Consider the following 26981-nt stretch of genomic DNA (forward strand, 5'->3'; position numbering starts at 1 on the left):
AAGCAAAGCATCCCCCCACTTTCAGCTGCCTGTTGCGTAAGCACCCTAATAATTCGGAAAGCCCAAGCAAGGAATTGAATAAGCAGGCCTAAGCACAATGATATTATTCACACCCTGTTGAGAAAGCATATGATTTATTAGGAGACCACTTTACTGGGTAAAATCATGTGTTCTATTATTCCAAAATAGAGTTTTCCCATGTAAAGTCCTTGAACACAGAAGAGTTGTTTTGTTAAATCCACGTTAGTGTGACAGTTATTAGATGTAAGGCTTGGGTCCCTTTTCACATGGTGAAGGACTTCTTAAATAACTGGGAACGGAGCCAAGGGGTCATTGGTGATGTGGAAATAATACTCCATTCACTTCAATGGGAGACGTAGATCTCAATGAACCTTTCTCTTTCTAAGGACCTGCTCCCTTCATTGAAATATATATGACACCCTGCATGCACAAGAGCTACACTTGTGTGTGTCAAAGCCCATGTGGAGCTCTGGAATGGAGCATCAGAATTGTACTGGAGCATTAGGAAAACTGATATGAGTCATACCTAAGGGCTGAGTCACTGTGAAAATAATTTTATTATTTGTTGCTTGAATCAATAAGCATTCCTGAAGCGTCCACCTTATCTGATCATCTCTCTGAAGCTGTATTGGGTGATCTCTTCTGTTTACATCATGTGGCCTCATTTGAGATCTTGTTACTGAATCCCTTTCTTTCCAGTCTCTGTATTCCCCTAATGGGAGCTTTCTTCTGCAGCTACTTGGTGGAGAATGCAGAACTTATTCTGGGCCTGGCAAGAGATGCAGCCTCTGACATACCCTTCAACATTTCTCCAATGAAAATAGGGAACCTCCTATTCCAACCTATATAAAAACATAATAAAACATTTAAAAACTTCCCTATACAGTGGCACCTCAGGTTACATACGCTTCAGGTTACAGACTCCACTAACCCAGAAATAGTACCTTGGATTAAGAACTTTGCTTCAGGATAAGAACAGAAATCGTGGTCCGGTGGCAGCAGGAGGCCCCATTAGCTAAAGTGGTGCTTCAGGTTAAGAACGGTGTCAGGTTAAGAACAGACCTCCGGAACAAATTAAATACTTAACCTGAGGTACCACTGTACAGGGTTACCTTCAGAAGTCTCCTAAAGGCTCTATAGTTACTTATCTCCTTGGCTCGAGGTGTGTGGGAGGGTTCCACATAGCTCCATATCCTCCAACATTTCTCTGATGACAATAGAGACATCCTAAGGAAAAGCAGCACATTCTGGGATCAAATCATAAACTGGGGCGGCTTCTGTAACTCTAGGGCTGTCTCTGGAAAATAGGGGCACTTGGAGAGGTTCAGTGTGAACACATCTATTGGGCAGATTTATTGAGTAGCTCTCAGGTGGGCCTTTGCCCACCCTTGTTTACTTTGCACACATTTCCCTCCAGTCTTTCGCTTGATCCCTCCTCACATTTCTTTCCATTGTGCTTCTTTCCTGACAACAGCAGATCCTGGAGCGCCGGCGAATCCAGCAGTTGCAAATGTACCAGGCTCAGATGGCTGCAGTTGGCATGGCGCAATTGGACAGACGCCAGCCCATTGCCAGGACACAGTCTTCCCCAGCGACTCCTGCATTACCTCACCCAGCGGTGGATCAGCCTGTAGCTCATAGCTTCATGACTGGTAGGACTCCCTGAAGGCTCTGCTTAACAGGCGGAGTAAATGCACGCTTCATGTAGGATCAATCGATTTAAATGCCACGAATGCCTCTTGTAGCCGTAGCAATGCACTCATTTCTAACCTCAATCCTACTGGACTTTATGATGCTTTATTGGCTGCCAGTCAACGAGTGCAGCTGATAAGAGATAATATTCACACACTCATAAATTAATACCGTTGACTTGGCTCCATAACTTGAGCAACAGGTGCATTTCGGTTCCCTCCCCAACTCATTTCATTTCCTCCCCCCCCTTTCATTTCTTTCTCCCTCCCTCCATGTTGCCTCTTTTTTGCCTCTGTTGAGACCACCACCATGTTGAAACAAGACCCTTACGGAATTGCATGACTGGGGTATATAGAATGCTGAGGCTCGTCGTTCGCCTCCAGCAGGAATGCCACTCGCTGATACAGGAGGTGTTGTTCTTCACTGCAACAAGCAAAGCCACAATTGAGACACAAATGACCTGATCAGTTACGGGGAAGGGATACCTGCTTTCAGCAAAGGCTGATTGGCTTGTGCTTGTGGTATTTGTAGGTGCTTACTGACGCATGTGCTCTTTGAATTACAGAGAGATCAGAAGGGGGCTTCAGGGTTTGCGGGTGGCTTCCCCCCCCCCCACAACATCCCACACTCTCCATTTTATCCAAAGGTATCAGAGATTAAAGTCAACTAAATTTCAGCCATAATAGAAAGCTGATATTTTTGCAAACAAAAAAAGTACAATTTCCATAATGAGGAATGATATGTGAAATGTATTTGGGTTGCATTGGGCTATAATTATTGTTACAGGTTTGTTTTGGTTTTAGCTGTTCATTTTGTGCTTTTATCCTTTATTTTTATCTTGTGAACTGCCCTGAGATCTTCAGACGAAGGACGTCATATAAATTTAACGAATAATAATTATAATTACAAAATAGCAATGTTTACTGGGTTTGATCTCATTTTAAAGCCTGCTTGATTCTTTTCTTGACTTTCTTCACATCCCACTGTGGGTTCACTTTAATGGACCTGATATTGAGCTTTTTGAAATCTCTTAATCCTCCCGTTAAGGCTTTCAACTAAGGCCATACAGACACGCTCTCCATGCTCCAAATGTCAACACTGAGTCACTGACAGCAAAGGCAGAGGAATTTGTGTTGCTTGCGCCCGGCTTGTGGGACTTCCCTTTCACAGAGTCTCATGCAAATCCAAGGGGTGATTATTTGTTTTCTTATTTATTTATTAAATATATATCCCACCCTTCCTCCCAGCGGAGCCCGGGGTATGCAGGGACTAACAGGACAATGATGAGTGTGTACCAGGGACTGGAGTCTGACCTGTACCCACCAGATGGAAAGAATAGAGGCAGGGGAAGCTTCACAGCTGGGTGAAGAGAAGGAAGAAGATGCAGGCCAGGCCAGTGAATGGCCGGGTGCTGCCCTACCTCCCCTGCCCCACTGTCTCCCTGAAACAGGAAAGAATTGAAGCAGAAAGCACAGAGGCAACTTCCACTCAGGTGCAGTCTCAGGCTACATGTGCACAACCCCTCAGGGGAAGGTGCATAAATAGATGAATGGTCCCCTACAATTGCTTCACAGAGCACAAATCTGGGAATAGCTGTCTAGATGCCAGATTGGTGTGTGCAGGTCTCCAGAGCTGTAGAAACGAGTGTAAGTTTTATCTTTCATAAGTTAACTCTCTGCTGTGTGTGTTCCTTTGGCAGGGTGGCAAACACGTCTGTTGTTTAAAAAATACAATTAAAAATGAGGCAAAAGCATATTGTGAGCATTTAGAAATTGTTAGAAGCACCTAAAAACAACGCATTAAAAACAGATAGGTGTGCTCTAGACAGGGCTGCTGAAGCAGAGGGGATTTGGTGGGCATCTGAAAGAGTTAAGTGAGGTCGCAGGGAGTTCTGAAGCACAAATGCTGCCACGCTAAAGAACTTTGTGTGACAGTAGTAGACGTGCAAGTTTCGCAGATCAAAGTGATTGAATTGGCAGGAATGGGGCCAAGGCCTTATGTGAACCGGTCGCAAGCTGTTAAGGGCTTTATATACAGACAACCCTCAATTTGCATTCCGGGTCATCACATGTGAATGATGGAGCACACATAAGCCCATTCCACCCCCTGTTCTGGCCACTTCTGGGTCGCCACAATGCCACAAGTCAAGGTGAGCAGTACCCAAGGCAAGTCAAATTATTTTGGTAACCGAGAAAGAAAATTCTGCAAGCACCTCTCCCACACATTGGCAGTAAAAATGCAACAGTAATACATTGAGTAGCTAGGAGCAGAGGAAACTCAGCCTTATCAGTCAGACCCATTGGCCATCTAGCTCAGTATTGTCTACACTGATTGGCTGTGGATCTCCAGGGTTTCAGACTGGAGTCCTGTGGGATGTGATACATAAGTAGCAGTCAAGTACAACATTCCTTGTTTTCCTAGAGTGGACATGCAAGGGGATGTTTGGACCAGCCAGTTGAAAACTTCCTGTTTCCTCCTGGGCTGGGACATACTTCCTCTTGCATGTGATTAGAGGTGGGCGTGGCCTTACCTGTTCAGGTAACAAAAGCAGAAGGCCCGCAGCCCTCCTCCCTTCTTCTCCATCTTCCTTTCGTTGTGTGAGCTGCAGTGACTGCCAGTCTGCAGTCACTGGGATTAACCCCCCATATGGGGTAGATCCACATGTATGTATGTGTGTGTGTGTGTGTGTGTGTATATATATATATATATATATATATATATATATATATATATATATGTAACTAAGTCTGCCTTCAAGGATCCAACTGTGAACTGATGATGTGAGTAAACTACTTCTATATATCTTAAATAAGATTGTGGCATGTTTACTCTTTTAAGAGGGAACTAAGGGATCTTACTAGGAATCTATATTGAGAAGCTTAAATAAGCTTGCAACCAGCTACCCACTGTGCGTTTAAAGGGGAATGTTAAAACTCTGCTAAGGTGTAGAACTTGCTAGTGCAAGTTAGGAAGGATATTAATAAACAATATATTCTCTCCTGCCTCCCTGAACATTCCCACAAGTCTCTCCCAGCCCTACCTTGAGATGCTGGGGACTGAACCCAGGACGTTCCGCATGAGCTACAGCCCCTCTGCTGCCTTTTCATGGCACCCATTTCACAGCAGATAGTCTGACCACTTTCTGAGACTGATGCCCAGCTTTTCACTCGGGCAGGCAAGGGAGAAGTTTGGGATCCTTCCCTGCTCTATATTTCATTGCACCGTTCAGTGAACGTTCATAAAGGTTGTGACCCACTGCGAGCCTTAAGGATAATAAAAAGTGATGCATTTGAAATACATGTATATTTCTCTCTGGAGGTCAATTTCCACCCTGACATCTGCGGAGGCAAGTTCGCGATTTACAGGACTGCAATTAGATGAGCATCTGACTCAAAGCAGGAGCAGGGTTTTGCAGAAAGAGGAAAAGAGCAAGTGAAAATATTGGATCTTCTGATTTCAGTGGGGAATTTTGCCACTGGCTTCAATGAAGACAACATTCCAGGCCGAATAATTATCTCCCACTAACATTCCACAGCAGCTAGCAATTGAAAACATTTGTCTCTTCTCTCTTTACTTTGGGGGTGGGAGCCGTAGCCTTGGCTGGATTGTGTTAGGGAATCCTACTGTCTATTTTTAGAAGGCAACTCTGTTGCTGTGTTGTGGTACTGTAGCACACGTGCTGCGTGACCCGCAGCTGCAGAAGTGAATTATTTGCACATCCTAAATCAATTTAGATGTTTGAAGTGAATGAAGAAGGAAAGGGGGGGGGACCCATTCAGATTTCATTTTTTGAAACCAAGAAACTCTTCATCAGACATGATGCAGTTAGAAGGGCAAATATATTACTGTCAAACAGTCTGAACTGAACGTTTCTGACAAAGGCCAAAAAATGCAGCATTTTTTATTTTATTTTTACTGGATTCAAACAGAATTAATGATCCTTTGAGGCTAAAGATTTATGCGATCTGAAGAGAAACCAGAGTTAAGTCGGGAGAGTCCTCAGAACGGCCTAAGATTGAATTGCACCCTAAGAGACTGGGAAGGGTTTGTGAAACTTTGTTGCCACATGTAGTTGGCCCTCTGTTGCTTACTGAAAAGGCAAATGGTTAGGCATTTGTTTGTTTGTGTGTTTGTTTTGTGTTTTTATATACTTCTCTTCATCATAAAATCTCAGGGAAGTTCACAAGATAAAAATGCAAGGTAAATGCACAAATAAATAGTTAAAACCAAAATGATAACACCCTCTTCCCACAAATAAATTTCAAAGGCTGTAGAACGTTAATCAGTCTAAGGCCTGGTTGAAGAGAAATGTTTTTGCCTGGCACCTAAAGATATATCATGAAGGCGCCAGACAAACCTCCCTGGGGAGAGCATTCCACAAATGGGGAGCCACTGCAGAAAAGGCCTGCTCTTGCGCTGCCAGCCTCTAAACCTCTCATGGAGCTGGCACATGAAGAAGGGCTTCAGAAGAGGAACACAGAGTCTGGGTAGGTTCATATAGGGAGAGGTGGTCCTTGAGAATGTACTTATCATTTCTTGTTATCTTGCCTTTATGCTGAAGGTGTTGCGTACGACACGCTAATGTTGAAGCACCAGTGCATGTGTGGAAATTACAGCAACCACCCTGAGCACGCTGGGAGAATACAAAGCATCTGGTCGAGGCTGCAAGAAAGTGGCTTGCTAAACAAGTGTGAGGTAATCAAAAACATGGCCACACAGATAGGTTTGATGTTAAGAGACGCAATATTATTAGTGTGTGTTTCTATTCCTTCTGTAAGCACCAAGCAGCTAGCCCTGTAAATATCCCTTGTGCTTCATGATATAAAATAAATAAACTATGGACTCATAGTGGATTCATGTGTGGATCATAATATCCACATACAAAAAATGACAGATTAAGTTATTTTTCCCCTTTTGTGACTCCATCCACGATGTACAGCTTCCATTTGAACTCTGAGGCATACATATCTTATTTGTGGGGGCACCACTAGAAGTGTTTGAACAATCATATTTCAGCATAAAATTATTTGGGGGGGACATAGGTTTTAATAATAACAATTACAATTACAATAACAATAATAAACAACTTCTCTCTTTCCTTTGCACAAGTGAGTGAACAAGTGCATATACACCACAAATTGAAAATGCAAATCTTCCTCAAAGATATAATTCCCAGCACCCTTTAATGAACTACAGTTCCCATGATTATTTGGGGGAAAGTAACATGCTTTACATGTATTGCGTAACTGTAGCTTTTTGTTATGTCAAAAATGGGACATTATGGTGAATTGTTTCCAAACAAGATGTGATATGAACTCATGGTTTAAAGTTGGCTACCCTTGGCTTGTTTGGAGCCATTAACCATAGTCCCCCACCAGTTTAATCACAATGGCAAGTTGTACTTCAGTGCTTTCTGACTTGTTTCCCAGTTCACACGAAGGGAAGAGCAAAGCAGCTGCATGTGGGGTGTATGAGGCTCATTCATAACTTGGCCAGGATGTATCATCTAAATGCTGCCATTGTGAATCGATGGAGCTGATCCTTTCCTGATGTAAGAATGAGGAACCAGCAGGCCTCTAATGTGCTGCTAGATCGAGGTGCTGCTGGATTGGGGTCTCATTCTATAGAACTCCCAGACACTTAACCCAATAGCTGTGCAAAATGTCTATAGATTAGCAAAATGTCTATAGTGGGTGACTATAGGAAGGAAATAATCTTTAGGTAAAGGTAAAGGGACCCCTGACCGTTAGGTCCATTCGCGGACGACTCTGGGATTGCAGCGCTCATCTTGCTTTACTGGCCAAGGGAGCTTCCGGGTCATGTGGCCAGCATGACTAAGCCGCTTCTGGCGAACCAGAGCAGCGCATGGAAATGCCATTTACCTTCCCGCCGGAGTGGTACCTATTTATCCACTTGCACTTTGACGTGCTTTCGAACTGCTAGGTTGGCAGGAGCAGGGGCTGAGCAACAGAAGCTCCAACCTTCTGATCAGCAAGCCCTAGGCTCTGTGGTTTAGACCGCAGCAGATAACAAATTGATTGATTGATTGAGGTTTATGTGCCTTTTTTCCACAATGAGTTGTGCCGCAAACATTCAAAACATCAAAATACAAATTTATGAAAACGCAGAGCATGCCATTAAATTCAAAAATGACAGAAACCAAAAATTTAACAAACACAGAATAAATTCAGTTATATATATATATTTTAAAGAAGTACATAAATATTTAAGTACATAAGTACAAAGTATTTAAGTGCATATATACAAAGCAAATGGAAGGTTTGACAATCAAGTGTCTGGTATTGGTTTTTCTGCCCTCTATTGAGTCTGGCTTAAATACAGTTCAGAGGGGAGGGGTCCTCTCACCAGACTGGAAGACATACAGCTGACTCCCATATCCTGACTCCAGAGAAGGCTGGCAGCAACAAAAGGCAAATGTTGAGGAGGTCAGTGGCGATCAGTCTCTTCCCCAGCTTCCAGGAAGTACCAACTGCTGGCACAGGTCTCATTGCATCTAAAAGGGTGGTGCATTGGCTTCTATGGATGCAACTCCTTTGTATAATGTTTTTCCTCCAGGAGTGTTACATTTTGTATAAGTCATTCATTTTATCGTTTGGGATAAATAACTATAAGTAAACTGTTGCTGCAGTTCATGGTGCTGCTGCCTAAATTCAACCAGACTAGGTTAGATTTGACAGAAGCTAAAGAAAGGACTGTGATTATTCAGACAGAGATAAAAAAAGAAGGATTGTGTTTCCACTTAGAATCCACTGAACAATTGGACAACCTCAAACAATCTAGGAGCGCTGTTCTCATCACCGGATAAACGCTGTGAACTGAAAATATTCTGATTCTCTCTTAAGTCAATCATCAGGCTGTCATAAAGGTCATACTCAGTTCCCATAAGAAATGTATTGGCAGTAAAATAATGATATGATGGATATTGGGTGAAGCAAGCCAAGCTTTATGATGCCACATTCTTTACATGCAATCCAAGTTACATTTATTCTGAGCATTATTTTGACGTCTGTGCTGATCAAAGCTTGATCATACATTTGCATCTGATTGAGCTGGTAGAACTTTCCATCCAACTTTTTGAAGCCTTGGGAAAAAATGACAGAGAGCTGGTTTTTCCAGGTGCTAGATCTATGGGTTCACTACGCTTTTATTTATGGGGCTCATAAACAATGAGTGCTGGGCTTGGCTTTCCGACATCGTGAAACACAAGGCAGGAGCCTAGGATTTGAGCAACCTTGTGAAAATAGGAGACTGGCGCAATCACACACACACATTTGATCTTGGTGGCTCCTGTGTTTAGCAGTGCAAGTAGTAATCCTCTGCCTTCTGCTCCTCGGTGAAGCTTGAACCCATTCACAGATAGCTACCTATGTGTATCCTCTCAGCTTTTTTGACTGTTCCATCCACCACCTCCACCACCCCAATTCCCTCAGCAACCTGGTCCCACCAGCTACACCAATCTTCATCTTGTGGCCTCTACATGGAAGCTGTTCCAAATGCTTCCATTTGATATTGTGGGCATGTGGTGTATACCTCTACTTGCTGAAGATCTGTGGTTTAAAATCACCATGCCAGTCCTATGGATGTGTGATAAAAGTGTGGAAAATGCCCAACACAATGTCAAGGTGGAATGTGGTTAAATGACGTCTTCTGGAGAATCCACCACATGGAGATAGTTTTTGACACTCTACATAGGGGCCATGATGTTTAGATCAGCAGAGGAGCCTGGGACCAATGGGCTACTGCTTCTTCCCTGCTCATGCTCATCTTCATGTCCTGGCCTCTCGCTTTCCTTTGTTTCTTTATGAAACTTTTATTGTTTCACTATTCCCTGCTACTTCTGTGGCCTACAAGAACATGCACTGGGAAAGAAAGGGCCCATTTTCTGTTCTGTGCAGCTAAAGGGTAGCCCCTACACAGAGTTGCTCTGTGATCATCTAGAGGTGTTTCTCTGCTGTATCACTTACCGTAAGACCAACTGTTCATATATGTGCAGACAGTATATGTATTGCAGATATTAATATTGCACAGTTTGAAGTGTCTGGATGCATAAAATCTGATTCCTTCTGGAAATGAAGCATTGCCCAGACCAAGTAAATATTATTCAAAACTTTACTTGCAGAACTTTCTTCATAACAAAATTAAAACATCAAATGATACATCCAAACAGTTCCATAAGACATACGCCAGTAAAATGCACAAGCTCAGCATCTTACAAAATATGAAATAATTCCAAACAGTTCCTAGAAGCAAAGGTCTGCATTCCAGCCTGCATCAGGCTGCTTACCTGTAGAGATTCACTTACATCCTTCTTCCACAAAGTCTAGGAACAAAGACACTCTTCCAAGATGGTGATTTTGAATTCAATAGCCTTCCATGTGATCTAAAGTTTAACACTCAAGTGTTAGCTACTAGAGAATGACAACAGTTAATTATCCACTTAGTTAAAGCTCAGAGAGCCCATCCTTGGCCCGAATATAGCCCCATGGAAAATCACCATGTTAAAGCCTTCATTAATGCACATAGCCATTCACCATTTCAGTGTCAAATAATTATACTTAGCAAAATGCACTAGAAAGCACAAGCACACATGCAACAAGCACACAACTTGCTCCCTGTGCCTTGTCACATATCCCTACGTATTAGGATGTGACGAGATGTATTTTTGGTTAGCCTGGACTTTCAATGGGATAGGCGCTGCAGTGAGCCATCCTTAAAATATACAATGTGAAAACCATGATGCTCTTGTGAGCATTAAAAAAGAATTAGATGAGGGTTGCAGTCCCTAAGCATATTTAGCAGGAAGCAAATCCCCCTGAACTCAGTGGGACTTTGGTCTGGGTAAACATGTTGAGGATTGGACTGCAAATCATTCAAAAGGTCTTTTAAAATTTAAAACAACAGTCTAGCTGTTGTTCTTATCTCCTTAAGTACAGTGAGGTTTATGGTACTTCAGTGTGTCTGGACTAATAGACAAAAGTGCTACAATGACTAATAATTACCCCAGCCTCTTAAATATTTTAATTAGCTTTCTTATAGAATACACAACCCTCAGTGGAAATGGAAGGGGTCTTCCACAGTACTGGCCACCTGGGGTTTCTTCGTTGATTTGCTATGCAGTCATCTGAAGCCCATTCCAGGAAAAACATTTATATTATACCACATCCCCTTTGCCTTCCTTCAAGAAAATACATACATACAACTTTTAGGAGAGCAAGAGAACGTTATCAATCACCTGACGTATGAAGAACACTGTAGCTTTGTTTGTTATTTAAGCAGCCCCAGAAGAACCATTTATTGTCTTCACAAAGTAACATTGTGTTCTCGACTTTAGGCAACTGTGCCTCAGACATCTTTCCTCAGCTGTGAGTTCTCTTAGAGTTCTGGGAGAGGTGGAGAAATCAGTTATTTAAAACCCCATTGTGAAGTTCTTTAGACTGTGAAGCTAAAGTACCGTATTAAGTTGGAAAGAAATTTCACTGAAATGAGAGTCTATGCTAACATTTCAACCAAAGCATATTTTGAAGTAAACTGAGGGGTGCTGGAGTGGGAAGAGAAAAACTCTTCAGTCATGGTGCTGCAAACTAGTTTGTCCATGGAAATTTGATGGAAGCTGAAATGGTTTGAAGATTAGCAAGATAAAGGGAGAAAATATTATACCTTCCCTAACTGAAATAAGTTACTTCTAAATAAAGGTGTTTCAGAGACGTCTTTGGATAGCAAAATCCCCCTGAATTATTGGGTACGTTTCAGTTTCAAATTGTAGAAATAAAATAGAGGCTTCCACTACTACATTTGGAGACTGTTTTGTGACTTAACTCAAAGTTTTAGGGAACATAGTCCATTTTTTTTAGGCAAAGGCAAGGCTAAATCCTAGATTCAGTCTATTATATCAAGTCCTGTTGACAGTCGCAGAAAATACCCTCTTCCCTTAAATGTTTATTGGCCTTTGAAAACAAGCAATGTTTGCATTGGAATACTAGTAAGGAGTATAAATCTTTTGTGCAGTTTCTTTCTGGCTCCTGCTGCAGAAACAACATTCAAAGTTTGGTTACCAGAAATTTCTTTCAAATGCTCTTGATTTCTTACTAGGCAAAGCCCTGTTACGTCTCCGGTAAGCAATTGTGAAGAAAATCCAAACATGCCATTAGCAGGGCAAGAAAATGATGTCTCCGGAGGAGGCAACTTTGTAACTGAAACAAGACAGAGAGAGAGGAACAGCAGATTAATACAACGTGATCAAAGGCATGTGAAAATATTGACTATATTTTATCAGTATAAAGAAAAATAGATCCCTGAATTTTAACAGTGCTAGATTCCAGAAAGGCAGCTTCCTATGTTACCTACACCAAATGTTTATCAGTATAAAATCATTTTGCCTCTAAAGAAGTCTGATTTAAACACATTGGGAATAGCATTTTTCCTGATAAATTTATCAGTTCTGACCGCAATTTGTGTTGACTTGCTCTATTTCATCTTAGCAAAGACCTGCAAGGGGCCAGAAGCAGTTACTTTAACTTCCCATGTGGCTGGCACCACTGGCCAATGTTAGGGATGGAGGAGAAATTCAGTTCAGGTCACATTTAAATGTAAATCTGGGCTTCTTGGCTCCTTGCTTGCCTGCCTTCTCTGGGATGCTTGTCCATTCTCCCTCCTGTCTGCCTCCCTGCCTCCATCCACGGGCGGAGGAAGAGGAGTGTGGAGGGAGTGCACTGCCCCTGGCAGTGCAATCTCGGCAGGTTGCCATCCCAGCTGCCCCCCTGCTCCCATTGGGCACCCCGCCCCCACAGGCGGCATGCCCCACCCCAGGATGCATGCCACATCCCTGTGGGCGGCACCCCCACCCCCAGGATGTGCATTAGCCCCGCCTGCTCTCCACCCCCCCAGTGCTGGAGCATGAAGCTCCGCCTCTGCCTCCATCTTCTCCTCCAGTGCAGCTGTGATGGACCACCCGAAGATGAGCCACTCTCAGAATTCTGCCATCATTTTGTAGTTTGCAGCACCATCTGTTGGCAGCCACACGAACAACTGCTGCATGACGACACTCTTACATTCTTATTATATCAAAGAGAAAAGAGAAGTTTGCACTACAATGGTGGTGAATTTTCATGAGGGCTTTAAATAATAATAATCACAAAGTTAATAATAATCACTAAATTGAAGACTGTAAAAATGAGAAGCAGAGAAACCAGAATCAATAGATTAATCCATCCCTACTGACCATAAATGTGGTTTCGTGAATAACTGCACTCACAATCAGATCCCCTTCTCCCTTCTCCCCTACTGTGCCCCTTGACTGTCCACATCTACATTGATTAAAAAAATATGTGAAACTGATTGATGAAGAGTTATATTATTCATCTAGTCTACTATTGTCTGTTCCAACTGAAAGCAGCTATCCGGCATCTCAGCCTTGGTACTTGAGATCCCCTTGTCAGTGGAGATTCCAGGGATTGCAAAGCATGACCTACTATGGCCACTGTACTTAAAAGAAGGCACATTTTCTAGGAATGGAATTCAAACTCACCTCTCCTGTTTCCTGTTACATTGTTCTTTCCCACTGAGCTGCCAGTGGGAACTGTGTCCTTGAACTCTTGCTTCCTGGATGAAGAATGGACAGGTGTGTGTGTAGAAATCCTCTGACTTTTGTGTGGCTGCACAATGATAAGAGTCACCTTTATTGCCCTGCCTACATCTTTGCCTCTGGACCTGCCCATGAAACTATACAGGCCCTATAAGGACAGCCATGAGAGAATGTGGTCCTCAAGCTGAAAATTGTTGCCCACTCCTGTTCTAGATAAACAAGACTGACCATCGACCATTCTACAAGAATGATAAACCATTTCAGCTTCCATTAAATTTCCATGGACAAACTCTTTGCAGACAAACTCTGTGCATCAGATATTGTGAATATATGACTCTCCAATGCAAATATCCTAAAAACATATTAATTAGAAAACATGTTGTTGATTTTGGATTAACTTAGGGCAGGAGTAGTCCACCTGATGCTCTCCACATGTCATTGGACTACAATTCCCATCTTTTGTTGTCGGGGATCAGGGATAATGGGAGTTGTAGTCCAACAACATCCGGAAGGCACCATACTGACTACCCCTGCCTTGGGACAAAACTAAATGTAACCTCATTCACACTATGAACAATTGTTTGAATGGGCTTCTAAAGTGTAAACAGCAGACATGGAGGTTCTGACCAAGACCCTGGTGGGGTACGGAGAAGGCTTTAAACCTTTGGTCCTTGCCGCAATCCCACTCTGGATCAGGGCCTTTGGTGCTAACTAATCGTAGAGTTGTACGGTACCCACAAGCATCATCTAGTCCAAAACCCCTGCAATGCAGGAATCTCACTAAAGCATCCATGACAGATGACCATCCAACTTGTGCTTCAAAACCTCCAATGAAGGAGAGTCCACAACATCTCAAGGGAGACCATCCCATTGTTGAACAGCTCCTATTGTCAGAAAGCTTTTCCTGATGTTTAGTCAGAATCTCATTTCTTGTAACTTGAAGCCATTGGCAATCATGTGACTGGTGTCCCTGTGGTTTTGCATGGAAGGGGAGGGGAAACCTGTCTGGGGGCGGGACATTTATTTTTTGCATGCAAAGTACTGTGCTATTCTAACATGTTTGATTTACCACGGGACCAATGCATTTGTTAAAACCATCCTTCCTTTTCCTTTCTTGAAGAATATTAAACAAAACCAGTCTCGCATTCTCATATGATGCAATTGCTGCCCATGATTAATCCTATTTAATGTTATTTTGGATTTGCTCCCCCCCCCCACTCCCTGTCTTCCTTATATTATCGGTGGAATATTGTAGACCTCTGCTGCTTTCTTTCAGCGGATCCGAGGTCGAAAAGCCAGTCTGGAAGAAATACAGCTGGTTCACTCTGAACATCATTCACTGCTGTATGGCACCAGCCCCCTGAACAGACAGAAGCTGGACCCCAGGAAAATCCTAGGTCTGTAAAGGGCTCTATTCTACTGAGAACAGCACATTCCAGCACTGTCATTAGTCATAGCTGGTGTCAGTTTAAAATACTTGGCAAGCAGTATAACAAAAAAAAAAGTATCACTTTTTCCAAATGCATTGCATTGTAGAAAGAGAATGTTGCAGCAGCAGCCAACGCAGATTAGGAAAAGGTCCTTGCCGGAAAGTAGAGATCTTTCTCTTTCTATCTCTTTGTCTCTGCTTTCTTATCCTCTGGACATTAACCCTTTTGTGGCAATGATATTTAAATTGCATGGGCAAATAGAACCCTGAACATAAGGCTGTTTGACTTATTTCACAGGACTCTTCCTTGCCATGCAGCCAGTGGCAGAGCTTCATGCTCCAGCACTGGGGGGGGGCAGAGAGCAGGTGCCATATTCCTAATTATGGCACCCCACCAGGATTGCGCTGCTGGGGGCGGTGTGCTCCCCCCACACAAGACATTTTAAAGTGTTAGTCCTAGGAGAAGGAGCATGTTGCATGTATGAAAATTTCTTTGACTAGCACATGCTGAATACACCTGAGAACACAACATGCAGTAATGCTTAGTTCTGTCAGCCCAATACATTTTGTTGGCCAAATGGTCCAACTTCCTTGCTAGAACCAACATAACAAAGACTATTGCTTGACTATTTGGACACAAAGAACCTAAGAACAAACTAAGTGCCCAGCCAGATCAGACTCAAGGTCCATCTAGCCCAGCACTTGTGTGCTCATAGTAGCCAACTGGATCCTTATGGATCCCAAAAAAAGTTGAACTCTAGTAGATAGTGAAAGAACATTCATATTGTACAAGACTCTGCTATGTGGTTTTAAAAAATGCCACTACCATAAAAGCAAAACACCCAGGTTTTACAAAAGATTAGTAAAGAAAGGTTCAAAGAGGAGTTAAAAAGAGACTTACAGAAAATAGATTTTGAGCCTGATTTAGCAATGTAAATAAATGCTTTTTCGTGAACTTTACATTAAGAAGTAAATTCAAAAACACTACAGCAGAAATTAGAAGATGGTTAAGTATGTGTTCATATCCTGGTGTCATTTAACTGAGCATCTACTTAAGAGGTTTCCTAAACCAAATGTAACTTTAAAAAATCCTTTAACATGCTGCCTTTGACAACTTATAGTTCATTACAATGTGCCATACAACATTACATCTTGATGTGATGTAAATTATCATGATTTTCAAATTGGCACCATACCATGTTCCTTTAATAAGCACAATTCAGAACAATTGCCCATTTTCAGTTTCCATTCCTCCCCCACCGCCACCCTGACGAACATAGTATTTCTAAAAACCAACTATTCCTAATTATGGCAAATTTATAAATGCCAAAATTATGTGTCAGGCCATCACAGTGGCTAATGCTTCATTTTAAGCAGAGCTGACATTCTAAAGAATCTGGACAGTATGTGTGAATATATTACAGCTTTGAAGCAAGTTTTTCATGCTCTTACCAGAGTCACCACTGGCCTGAAGTGATGATAATGAAAACCACTAAGGACCTCCAGACCTCTCCTGGTTTCTATTAACTTGCAACCAATGGCAGATATTCCCATACACAAACACTGGCACGTGACCACCAAACCATCAGCTTTCAACAGAAGTGAGCCTCCAAAGATTGCAAATTCAGCCACAGAAATAATTCGATAATGAGACTTTACGCAATACAGTACTGCTTTCCTGGAACCAAGGTAGACAAACCAGGGTTCCAGTTGCTGCTTTAACTGCTTTGGAAGTTTCCTAAATGTCAATATTTTTGACTCTTATCGAAGAGTATTTGTAAATCTGCCACTGTATATCTGTGCATTGCACAAAATTTTATCCCGTTACAAACGTGCTGACTGGGGCTGATAGGAATTGTCATCCAAAACATGAAGTACTATCTTAATTCTTACTGTTTTCCCCTCTTTTTTTATATAGGTAGTGTGCCTCAGAAACTATTTTCGTTGTTGCCCTGCGGAGGCCTTGGGGTAAGTAGGTTTCGCTTTGGTGTGGTAAGGTAGCATAAAGAAGCTTTCTGCTGGGTAACTCAATGGTGTATATATACTGTATACTCTGGTCACACATTTTGGGAGCTAGATGCAAAATTGATTGGGATCATGATGCTAAGCTTCACAATATGTGGATGGTTTCGCCATATCGTTCTAGCCAAGTTACAACTGTCACAGTTCTAGCACTCCATACAATGCCCTGGTGTGCAAATGCAAAGGAATACACGACAGGCACACATTTGTCTTCAAGGTATTGCAAACTTCATTGGGGATACATTAATAATAAACAATGTAGCTTGGCGGAGGAAATGTGATCATGCTGCCTTGTGTATCTAAACTCAAGCTACTGGAATACGATCAATGTCGCCTTTGCATTAGTGCCAGGTTCAATCATTGGGATTCCTTAATCATAGAATCACAGAATTGCAGAGTAGGAAGGGACCACGAGGGTCATCTAGTCCAGCCCCCTACAATGCAGGAATCTTTTTCCCGACATGGGTCTTGAATCCACTGCCCTGAGATTAAGATTCTCATGCTCTGCTGATATGTGGCTGTATGGATAGATTGTAACTCAGTGTATGCCAAACTCAATGAAACATATATTATTGATATATAAACACCTCAGTGGGCAAGAATGGACAATTCTCTGCCTCCAGAAACCTACAATTAAAATAAGGTGGGACTTATAAGTGTGGCAGGTCCTGCCCTGTGGAACTCACTGCCAGTGGAAGTTTGGCAGGATTCACCCCTGCCTTCTTTTAGATAACATCTTAAAATGATTTTAATTAGACAGGCCTTTGAAATGTGAATTTTTTTTAACCAACTGGTATTTGTAGATTTTTAAAATGCTTTGTACTTTTTAAGGTGTTTTTATTGCTGTTGTAAGAGGGACGCAGGTGGCGCTGTGGGTTAAACCACAGAGCCTAGGACTTGCCGATCAGAAGGTCGGCGGTTCGAATCCCCGCGACGGGGTGAGCTCCTGTTGCTCGGTTCCTGCTCTTGCCAACCTAGCAGTTCAAAAGCATGTCAAAATGCAAATAGATAAATAGGTACTGCTCCGGCGGGAAGGTAAACGGCATTTCCGTGTGCTGCTCTGGTTCACCAGAAGCGGCTTGGTCATGCTGGCCACATGACCCGGAAGCTGTACGCCAGCTCCCTCGGCCAATAAAGCGAGATGAGTGCCGCAACCCCAGAGTTGGTCACGACTGGACCTAATGGTCAGGGGTCCCTTTACCTTTACCTTAACTTTGGTATGGTGTGTTGATGCTATGGAAATGATAAATAATGCAACAGCAGGAGTAATGGTCAAATATCAGTACAAGCTAAATCAAATTCATATATCTATATGTATACATATTGATATATATGTGTGCATGCACACATTTGTGTGTAGTGATATAGATCTATCTGCCATCTATCAATGATTTATTAATAGGAAATAAAGAAAGAAAGAAGAACAGGGCCTCTGATAGCATAATCAGATTCCAGCTTCAAAACTTCTGTGGCATTTGAGTTGTTGTCATTTATAACTTGGAAGTGAACCTGCCCAAAATTCCCTGGATACACACAGAGAAATTGATAACAGACTGCCTCTTTTATGACTCCAAGGAGGCCACACCAATCACATCACTATTGGCAGTCAATATGATTTTTGACATGCTGTAAAAAAAAAAAAAAGCAAGCAAGCAAGCAAGCATAAAAGGTCTTACGGCATTTGTTTAGATGAAGAATGGGCTTTCAAGCTGTGCCGGGGCAAAGTTTGGGTTTCAGTCCTGGTACCCCAGGGATTGTACTGCAGACAAAAGAGAATTCCACATTTATCTTATAAAACGAGGCAGCTGCCCAATCCAACCATGCTTAAAAAATAAAGAAGGGAGGAGGAGGCCGGGAGGAGCAAGCAGAAAGGGAAAGGTCAATGCGCAGTGTCAGACTTCCAAGCTGAATGATCTCAGGAAGTGCCAATGTAACACCTTGCAGGAATTCAGGCAGGCAGGGCAGAAGTGTTAAATTAGGCTTAGCTGCAGACTTCAATGTGCCAAACGCTGTATCCCCTTGGAGTCAGCCAAGCTCCTTTCAGCAGATCAGAATGATTTGATGTTTGTGCTGCAAAAGTACCTCTCGTGGAGGGGGGTGGGGAGTGAAGGTGCATCAACCCTTCTGATTTAGGGAAAAAATCTTTTTAGGAAAGGACCAAGCAACATATTTTGTGCAGGATACACTGATTATATATCGTGAGCCAGAAAGTTGTGGCTCTTTTGCGTGGTTTAGTTGCATGTAATTGACATTAGCTGCTTATGATTTCCATGAACATGGTGGATGCCAACATCAATGGGCACATGTTTAGAACTCCTTGGAGAAGAATATTTTTTCTTCTGATATTCTTATCCTCAGTGTTTGATAAAGCACTGGCTATGTAAGAACGGGGTGGGGGGTGGGGAGAACCACCATTGGAATCCCGAAAATTGCACTATTAAAAGTTTTGCTCTTTATGTGCCTCCTTTTTCTACTACTTTATGGTTTTGTTTTTTGGCATAAGATTTCCCCTTGCATTTCATGAAATGGCCAGAAATACTTCCCATTTCTTTTTCAAATTTTTTTGAAAGTTTTAGTGCAAATAGGATAGGAAGAGAAAGTGTGTTTGGGTGTGTGATAGCACAATGCTCTGGAGGCATAGCTTGACCACTCCTGATTTAGGACAAGTTCACAGTGCACCTGGTTTTGAGTACCGGTATTTCTTTTATGATTCTCATGCAGAGGTGAAGCCACTGCCCTTCTCCATTGATCCTCAGCATTCAGGAGCGATAGTGATGAATAAATATATTAGTTCATGCCGTGCTTTGGCAACAGCCCTACTTATCTGTTTTCACGTACTTAGGGATACAGAATGAGGTCTTCCATTTCAGGTCCACATCCCAGGTGACAGGTAAAGGATCAAATGGGTGGACTGCATCTTTGTGGAGAGCACATGGGAGTTGAAGACTTTCCTTCAGTTGCAGTTGTCTGAGTACCAGGGCTCCATCCCAAGTCACAATCTGGCAATCCTGTTTCATAATAGGATATTAGCACCAGAAGAACCAAGTGCTAGAGCATCTTCCTTCTGAAGTATCTTATATATTACTGTGTGAAGTTTGGGCAGGGTAGTGGGGACTGTCTTGCCGATGACAAGTAACATTTTTTTTTTACCTCTTCATAGGCTGACAGCCACATATGCAGTGCTGGATTTACGTATAAGCTAAACAAGCTATAGCTTAGGGCCCCACTCTCTTGGGGGCCCCCAAAAAAATTAAAGAAAAAAACCTGGATGTACATGTCCAAAATATAAGATAAAAAAATGAATAAAATAAACCTACATACAGCAACAGTGTTTTGTATTGTGTAGGCGCCTTTGATGTAAGTAATGGGCCCCGCCTGCTAGCCTGCTCCCTAAAATATCACTGGTTTGCTCATCTCTATATATAGGGTGCCTACATTCTGCTATTTATAATTATTAGTAGTTTGCATCATATATTTACACCTATTATTATTTCATGTTATAGCAAGTTTCTAGAGACTAGATTATGACTCTTTGTAAATTGTGTTTCTAGAGGAACTTTTGTTATTGCCAAATGCCAATGTGTTTGCATTATTAAGTTTGTCATGAATAAAAAATCATTTTAAGTTAGAGCTTAATAATTAAAAAGGTAAAGGTACCCCTGCCCGTACGGGCTCTTGGATGAAGTGAATCAGCAATCTGATTGGCCTGCAGGAGCAGCCAATCAGGCTTCTGAATGAAGTGAATCCGCAACCTGATTGGCCTACAGGAGCAATCAGGAATTAGCCAATCACGTGGGGTCCATTGTGTAAATAATGTGTATATAGCTAGACATTTGGGGGAAAGTTCATTCATTGCTACTATGAGCTGAATAAAGAGCATGAAATTCACGCTCGACTCCGAGTATATTTCACCTAGACTCATGGACTTCTGCCAACAAGGCCTGGGAATGGCAGGTTCTGTGATGACACTTGGATCTTAATGGCACACAGAGTTCTTAAAGGCAGGAACACTTTGGAAAAGGGATGGATTTCGTTTCTACTTGCTTGCCACTAAAGAGCAACGGGGTTGGGGTGGGGGGTGAGTTGGAGGCAATGTATTTTCTCTGGAAGCAAACGGCAAAGTGTGAGCCTCTAAAAGCTTTTGTACCTACGGAGACACATGGATTCAGTAAAGAAGGCATAAATCACCAGATGACATGGCAAATCTGTGGCTTCCAGAATGACTTCTCATTCTCGCTGTGGATGATACCTGCAGATCCCTTCCCAAACCTGCAACCCTGTATCTGTGAGTTCAGAATCTTTAAGAGGAAACCTGCCCAGCCATTTCCTTTGTTAGGGCATTGACCTCAGCTGACTAGTTAAGTACTTCCATGTACTTTAAAAAGAAGTCACCCTGTCACCAGTGAGGCAAATGGGGTAAGCTCCCTCACCTGGCTGACCATGAGATCACTGTGTATGGAAGAAGAAGAAGAAGAAGAAGAAGAAGAAGAAGAAGAAGAAGAAGAAGCAGCGGCGGCGGAGGAGGCTGAGTTTGGCTGATGCTGGAAGTTGGAGACACAGAGGCTCATATTTGCTCTTGACTAAAGCTGTGGCTCTTGACTAAAGCTGGAAACCCTATGAGGAAGCAAGGCCATCTGTCCTATGCTCAGTTTGTATACATGTGCAAATGAAACCATATACAGTGGTACCTCTGGTTACAGACACTTCAGGTTACTTCAGGTTTCAGACTCTGCTAACCCAGAAATAGTACCTTGGGTTAAGAACTTTGCTTCAGTATGAGAACAGAAATCACGTGGCAGCGGCACGGCAGCAGTGGGAGACCCCATTAGCTTAAGTGGTACCTCAGGTTAAGAACAGTTTCAGGTTAAGAACGGACCTCCAGAACGAATTAAGTTCTTAACCCGAGGTACCACTGTATCCCAGGGACACCATAGTCTCCGATGACCTTCATTCCAAGGAAACCTAACCCTGGCTAAGCACTGGAACCCCTGGAGTCTCTTGCCACTCGGAGACTGGGGTGTGTGTGTGTGTGTGTGAAACACTAGCTTTCACCCCACACTTCCAGAGCACAAGAATGCTGCTGAGAGTGTAGAGGAGAATAACTCATCTTCCTTTCAAAACATATTACATGGGCCTATTATTTCTGCAAAAGTTGCAGGTGGGGGGAGGCACACTTATGCAGGCTGTAGGTAAAAATCCAGTAGCTTTCACATGGGATAGATGTAAATTAATTTTTATTTAAGCCATTCAGCCTTTTTGAATAAATCCACACACACACACACTTCTGGGACAGGTAGTTTAATTTCTATCATCTGGGGCTTTCCTATGGTCTAGCTTTGTTACACATGCCAGTGATTGAGCTACGCTGGATATATTTGGAAAAGCTCGAAACGACTATATTCATTCAGGAAATTCTGAATGAAGTAAATCCATATGTGCCTTAAGAGTCTTAGACTTCAGAGTGGGACGGCATATTCTGGCTTGTAACATTGTCATGAATAATTCTGCCTGTTTGAAGTGTTGCTGAAATATGAACAATGTTGATGCCTTAAATTTTAGTGTAGTTGTATTTCAAAACTTAAGTGTTGGCGCTCATTTTCCCTTGGATATAGATTACCTATAGTGTTCCATTATCATTTAGATGGTGCAATGTTGGTTCAGGCTGGTGGACATATGGACATATGGCTTTTTCAATGGGGGCCCCCACATTTTGGAGCCCACATTTAGGATTCAACCATCTCCATCATTGAACTGAAAACATATTTGTTTACCTTTTCAAAATCGTAAGGATTTTAGTTGTGCTGTCGTTATATTGCTGTTTTATCTTGCTATCACTGGCTTTATAGTGCTGACCACTGTTTTAATGTTACCTCTGGCTGCCTCTGTTCAATTTTGTTGTGATAGTTTCCTTTTAGTATTAATGATGATGTGTTTATAGTGACATCAACAAATTTATATTTGTTTAATATATTGGGTTTTTGTATAAACCAATTTATATATAAACCAATATATAAATTTGTTTAATTTATATATTACTGCAAGTTGCCCTGGAAAACTGCCCCCCCCCAAAAGAGGGAATATAAATTTAATAAAAATAAAATAAATTCTAAGGGACAGAGAAGACTAGTAATCATTAAGCTATTACTGATGGCCTTCCGTCTCTGATCCGATTGGCCTAGGCCCACTTTTGCTCTGCTCCAATAAGTGCTGAGCAGCTGTCCTTCTTAATTACTTTTGAGTAATGTTACAGGGCTTTGGAGAACCATGGGAAATCACAATGGTAGCCACTGGAAGAATACAGCTAGCACTATCACCCTTGTCCTTATCGATGCTAGGATATCTGTGCTATCCATGGCAGTTTCTTGAAAATGGTTCCCTGCCCTACCAACAGCTCTTAATAGTCATCTCAGCAATTCTGCTGTTGCAGAACATTAAAAGCGCATCTGTTTAATGCATCTTTAAGCTTTATTGATCACTTACTGTAATGGTTGTATCCAATTGCCATTCAACCTCCTTAGCATATTCTCCTTTATATGCCTGCCAGCTAAGATTTCGTTTCATGTATGTGACGGAATGAGCTTGAGTCCGCAAAAGAGGTTTGTTTTTGTGGTACCAAATGTCTTTTTGGTTGTTTCTGCTGCTCCCATGAGTGAAACGTTAATCCCTGAGGAAGATGATGCCCGTGGAGACCCCCCCCCCTATTTGTACAACTATCCCCCCCATCTGACCATCTAGATGACACAGCTATCACCTTTGTTAGCTGGCAGTGGGAGCAAAGAGAGGAGACCATTTGCTCTGGACATCGGTAGGGTCCTCTCACAGTCATACCCCACAAATTTGACCTGCCTTCCCTGCCTGCTCACAGGTGCTAAATTGCAGACCCTTTCCTGATTCATGTTGGCAGCGACTTTGAAATGCCTCTTATTTTAGGAATATGAACCATAGTTGCCTCCCTCCAATACACTAAAAAAAAGAAAGGTGTTTGCTACAGCTTGAGTTCATTATAACAGAGCTTTCCTGTAAGCACATGCCATTTCATTGAAGCTTTTGTTCTGGCTTTTGCAAAAGCAAATTCTTTTCTTAGAAGTAAGGCCACTCTGAGCGTATGCTGCATCTATTACCGCGGCCTGGTGTCTAACGGGCCTGTTAGCTAGGGCCAGCTCTGGCCTATGTAATGCTGTTTGTAATGAGAAATCTAAACAGGGAATGGCAGTGAGGCATGACAGGAATGTGTTTCCATTGGAGAAGTTGGTGTAGAGAAAAAGTATAAGCAAAGCCATGTCCAGAAGGCCTTTTCAGCTGGCCAAGTCGGAAGACTAATGTTATTGTACATTGGCTGTCACCCTGCCAGCCCTCCCTCACTGATTTGTTTTCTCTTAAACTCTCTCTCTCTCTCTCTCTTCTTTCCCTCCCCCACCCCCTCTGCTAACTGTTTGCTCAGGTGGACAGTGACACCATTTGGAATGAGCTGCATTCGTCCGGTGCTGCACGCATGGCTGTTGGCTGTGTCATCGAATTGGCTTCCAAAGTGGCCTCAGGAGAGCTGAAGGTGAGGTCTGGGTTGCATTGTGTGTGGGAAAAGTGGGGCGGGGGGAGAGCTGAAAGCGATGTTGTTGTTCTGGGGTTGAAGGAAGGGGAGAGGAGACCGGAGAATGGGGAAGATGGCGGGTCACTAAGGTGTGGTAATCTAAATAGCCTCGCTTGGCAATCAGCAGATCGTTTTATTACTCGAAGCCTTCCAATTCACTAGAGAGAGTTTTGCTTGCCAGCGTACTACAGTATTATTGCAGTCTCTCTCTCTTTTTTGTTTTCCCCGCCCCGGAGTCAATTGCACAACCGTTGTCCGAGTTAGAAATGACTCAGAGGATGTACAGATCTGGCACGCCATTCTGAAATTCCCTTTTGAAATGAATTTTAAATAAATTATTATCGGGTTGAAAGCATGGCCTCAAAAATGCCACCCAAGGCGAAGAAAAGTAAATAATGGACCTGTGGGCTTTGAAGAAAGAAGGAAACTGTTGATTGGAAGGGTAATGGTGCAGGCTATGCCTTTCCATCAAACAATCGCAAATTCAAAGCACTTCCCCAACCCAAACTCGGTTTTTGAGCTTCCTTTCTACACGATCTGAAAAGAATGAGATACAAAACCCAAATTATCCCCAGTCTAAACAATTTATAAAACCTGCATGCTTGACAGACGTTGACATTTTGTTTGATGTTATAACAACCCGGTTTTAAAGGTAGGCCCTGTACAGCCCAAATGGTTAGATACCCCAATAAACTTTCTTGGACGTGACACGCCATCAATACAATTGATGTTAGGTAAAATAGCAATGGATTTCACCCAGTGACCAAAGTCTACTGTTACGGTTCAGATCTGACGGCAAATGGAATTAAATGAAAAGTATGTAACTTTCTTTCACATGCTTACAGTTTCATGGTGATTTGGGGCTTTTTTGTTTTTCCTCCATTGGGGCAAATGCAGTGTGGGGTTGGGTGAATTGGAAGTGAAGGAGAGGGGGAAATGGCTTTGAGGGACCTCCTAGGAGATGGGGCACTTCCTGATACCTGCCCATCTATGCTAAACAGCTTGGGGGGGGTAAGGATAGGAGATTGAAAGAATGAGAAACTGCGAGAACTGAAATGGACAGGTTCTTTTGTTCCTAGCCGTGGCTACCATAGCCTTGGGATACCATCCCGCAAAACCTGAACTGTAATGAACAGCTTACTTAAATCCCAGTGATTTCAGTAGGATATAAGCATGGTTCCATTAGCAGGTTATATTTACATGCTTACTGAGGAAGTCACTACACCTCAGATTCAATCACCTATCTGTAAAATGTGAAGAACAATGAAGACACTAAAGTACAGAGATCAAAAGCACCTTATTTATATGGTGTACAGGGATTTATATTGTAACCCATCTGAACATTTGCAAAATGGTGGCCTCTTGAGGACATATTGCATGGCGATGCTCTGGCTGTGCAGAAGGCTAATCATCTGAAGCCACCAGCTAAAAGGAATAGGCTTCATCACTGCGACCTCTATTCTCCAGTTTTCCCAGTTGTTGCAGATACATGGTAACTATTCCTTCACTGGGTACAGGTCCATGAAAGTTTAACTATGGATACGTGGAATAATGTTCTACAGAGGCTCTGAATATGTCCTACTTTCTGCACTTTTCAAGCCAACCATGCTGCAAGTTTCCCAAAGAAGCCACGGCCAATACATGTTTGCTTTATGTATCATTTATTTATTTATTTAGATAGCTTGCTTCCTGCTGTTCAGTTTAAATTTTTCAATGAATCCCTCAAAGCTAAAAATAAGCATAAAATCCAAATAAAATAACAAAACAGTAAATAGCTTGGGTTCTCTCTGAGATAGTCATACTCTGAGTAAACCCGGATGAAATCGATGGACATTGACTATGAGTTTGACACTGAAACAACCCATTAAAAACCAGCATAGAATACGAAACATTGCGATGAAGCATAAAAGCAGTAGTAAACATTAAAATCATTACTTAGTTTAAAGTAGGGGCAAATAATTCAGTTTTGTACAGGTGTTGAAAGCTTAACATGAGAACAGCCTTCCATTATGTAGGTGCCACCACTGAGAAGGCCCTGTTGCTGATAGACTGTCTACCCTGCAAAGAAAGCCACCCACACAATTGCCTTTGTGGAAGTTTGCAACATGAATCACAAATTCATACGGGTACAATCAGTCCCTTACATATTCATGCCCAAAGCCATAAAAAAACCCAACACACCAGCATATTAATTTTTGTCTGGAAACACACAAGAACCTCATGGAGCCATTTTAATGCAGGTGAACACGGCTTCCTGTGGCTAGTTCCAGGCAATGACCTAGCTGCCAGATTTTATAGCAATTTATAGGAAATGCCTTGTATTAACTGACTTGGGCTATGTACAGACTTGGGCTATGCACATGATTTCCACCAAAGAAGCCTAGGAACTGAAGTGTGTTAAGGGTGCTGGGAAATGTAGCTCCATGAGGGGAAAACTATAGTTTCCAGGATTCTTTGAGGCAAGTCATGCGCTATAAATGAAAGATGTGTATGCAGACGTACATGCTCAAAAATAATAATTTAGACTTCCATTTTTTCCTGCTTAGAAAGTATAATTGGGATGATGAATATATCAGAATTTAAAAGCTGGCCTAGATAAGAATAATCAGACATGCTTTATGTGCAGT

At 42.3% G+C, this 26981-nt stretch overlaps 1 protein-coding gene across 10 annotated transcripts in view; it reads left to right on the forward strand.

Moving 5' to 3' along the window:
* HDAC9 (histone deacetylase 9) overlaps positions 1–26981 on the forward strand; it is a 472213-nt gene that overhangs the window by 335295 nt on the left and 109937 nt on the right. For 9 of the 10 annotated variants that reach the window (XM_053359136.1, XM_053359133.1, XM_053359143.1 and 6 more), the window contains 5 exons: positions 1496–1673; positions 6275–6408; positions 14592–14712; positions 16663–16712; positions 24208–24315. In XM_053359136.1, the coding sequence (XP_053215111.1) occupies positions 1496–1673; positions 6275–6408; positions 14592–14712; positions 16663–16712; positions 24208–24315 (591 nt within the window). The remainder of the gene's footprint in view (positions 1–1495; positions 1674–6274; positions 6409–14591; positions 14713–16662; positions 16713–24207; positions 24316–26981) is intronic. The other variant, XM_053359140.1, reaches the window with a different exon arrangement.

This window comes from Podarcis raffonei, chromosome 12 (genome assembly GCF_027172205.1).
Source record: "Podarcis raffonei isolate rPodRaf1 chromosome 12, rPodRaf1.pri, whole genome shotgun sequence".
NCBI classification, from domain to species: Eukaryota; Metazoa; Chordata; class Lepidosauria; order Squamata; family Lacertidae; genus Podarcis; species Podarcis raffonei.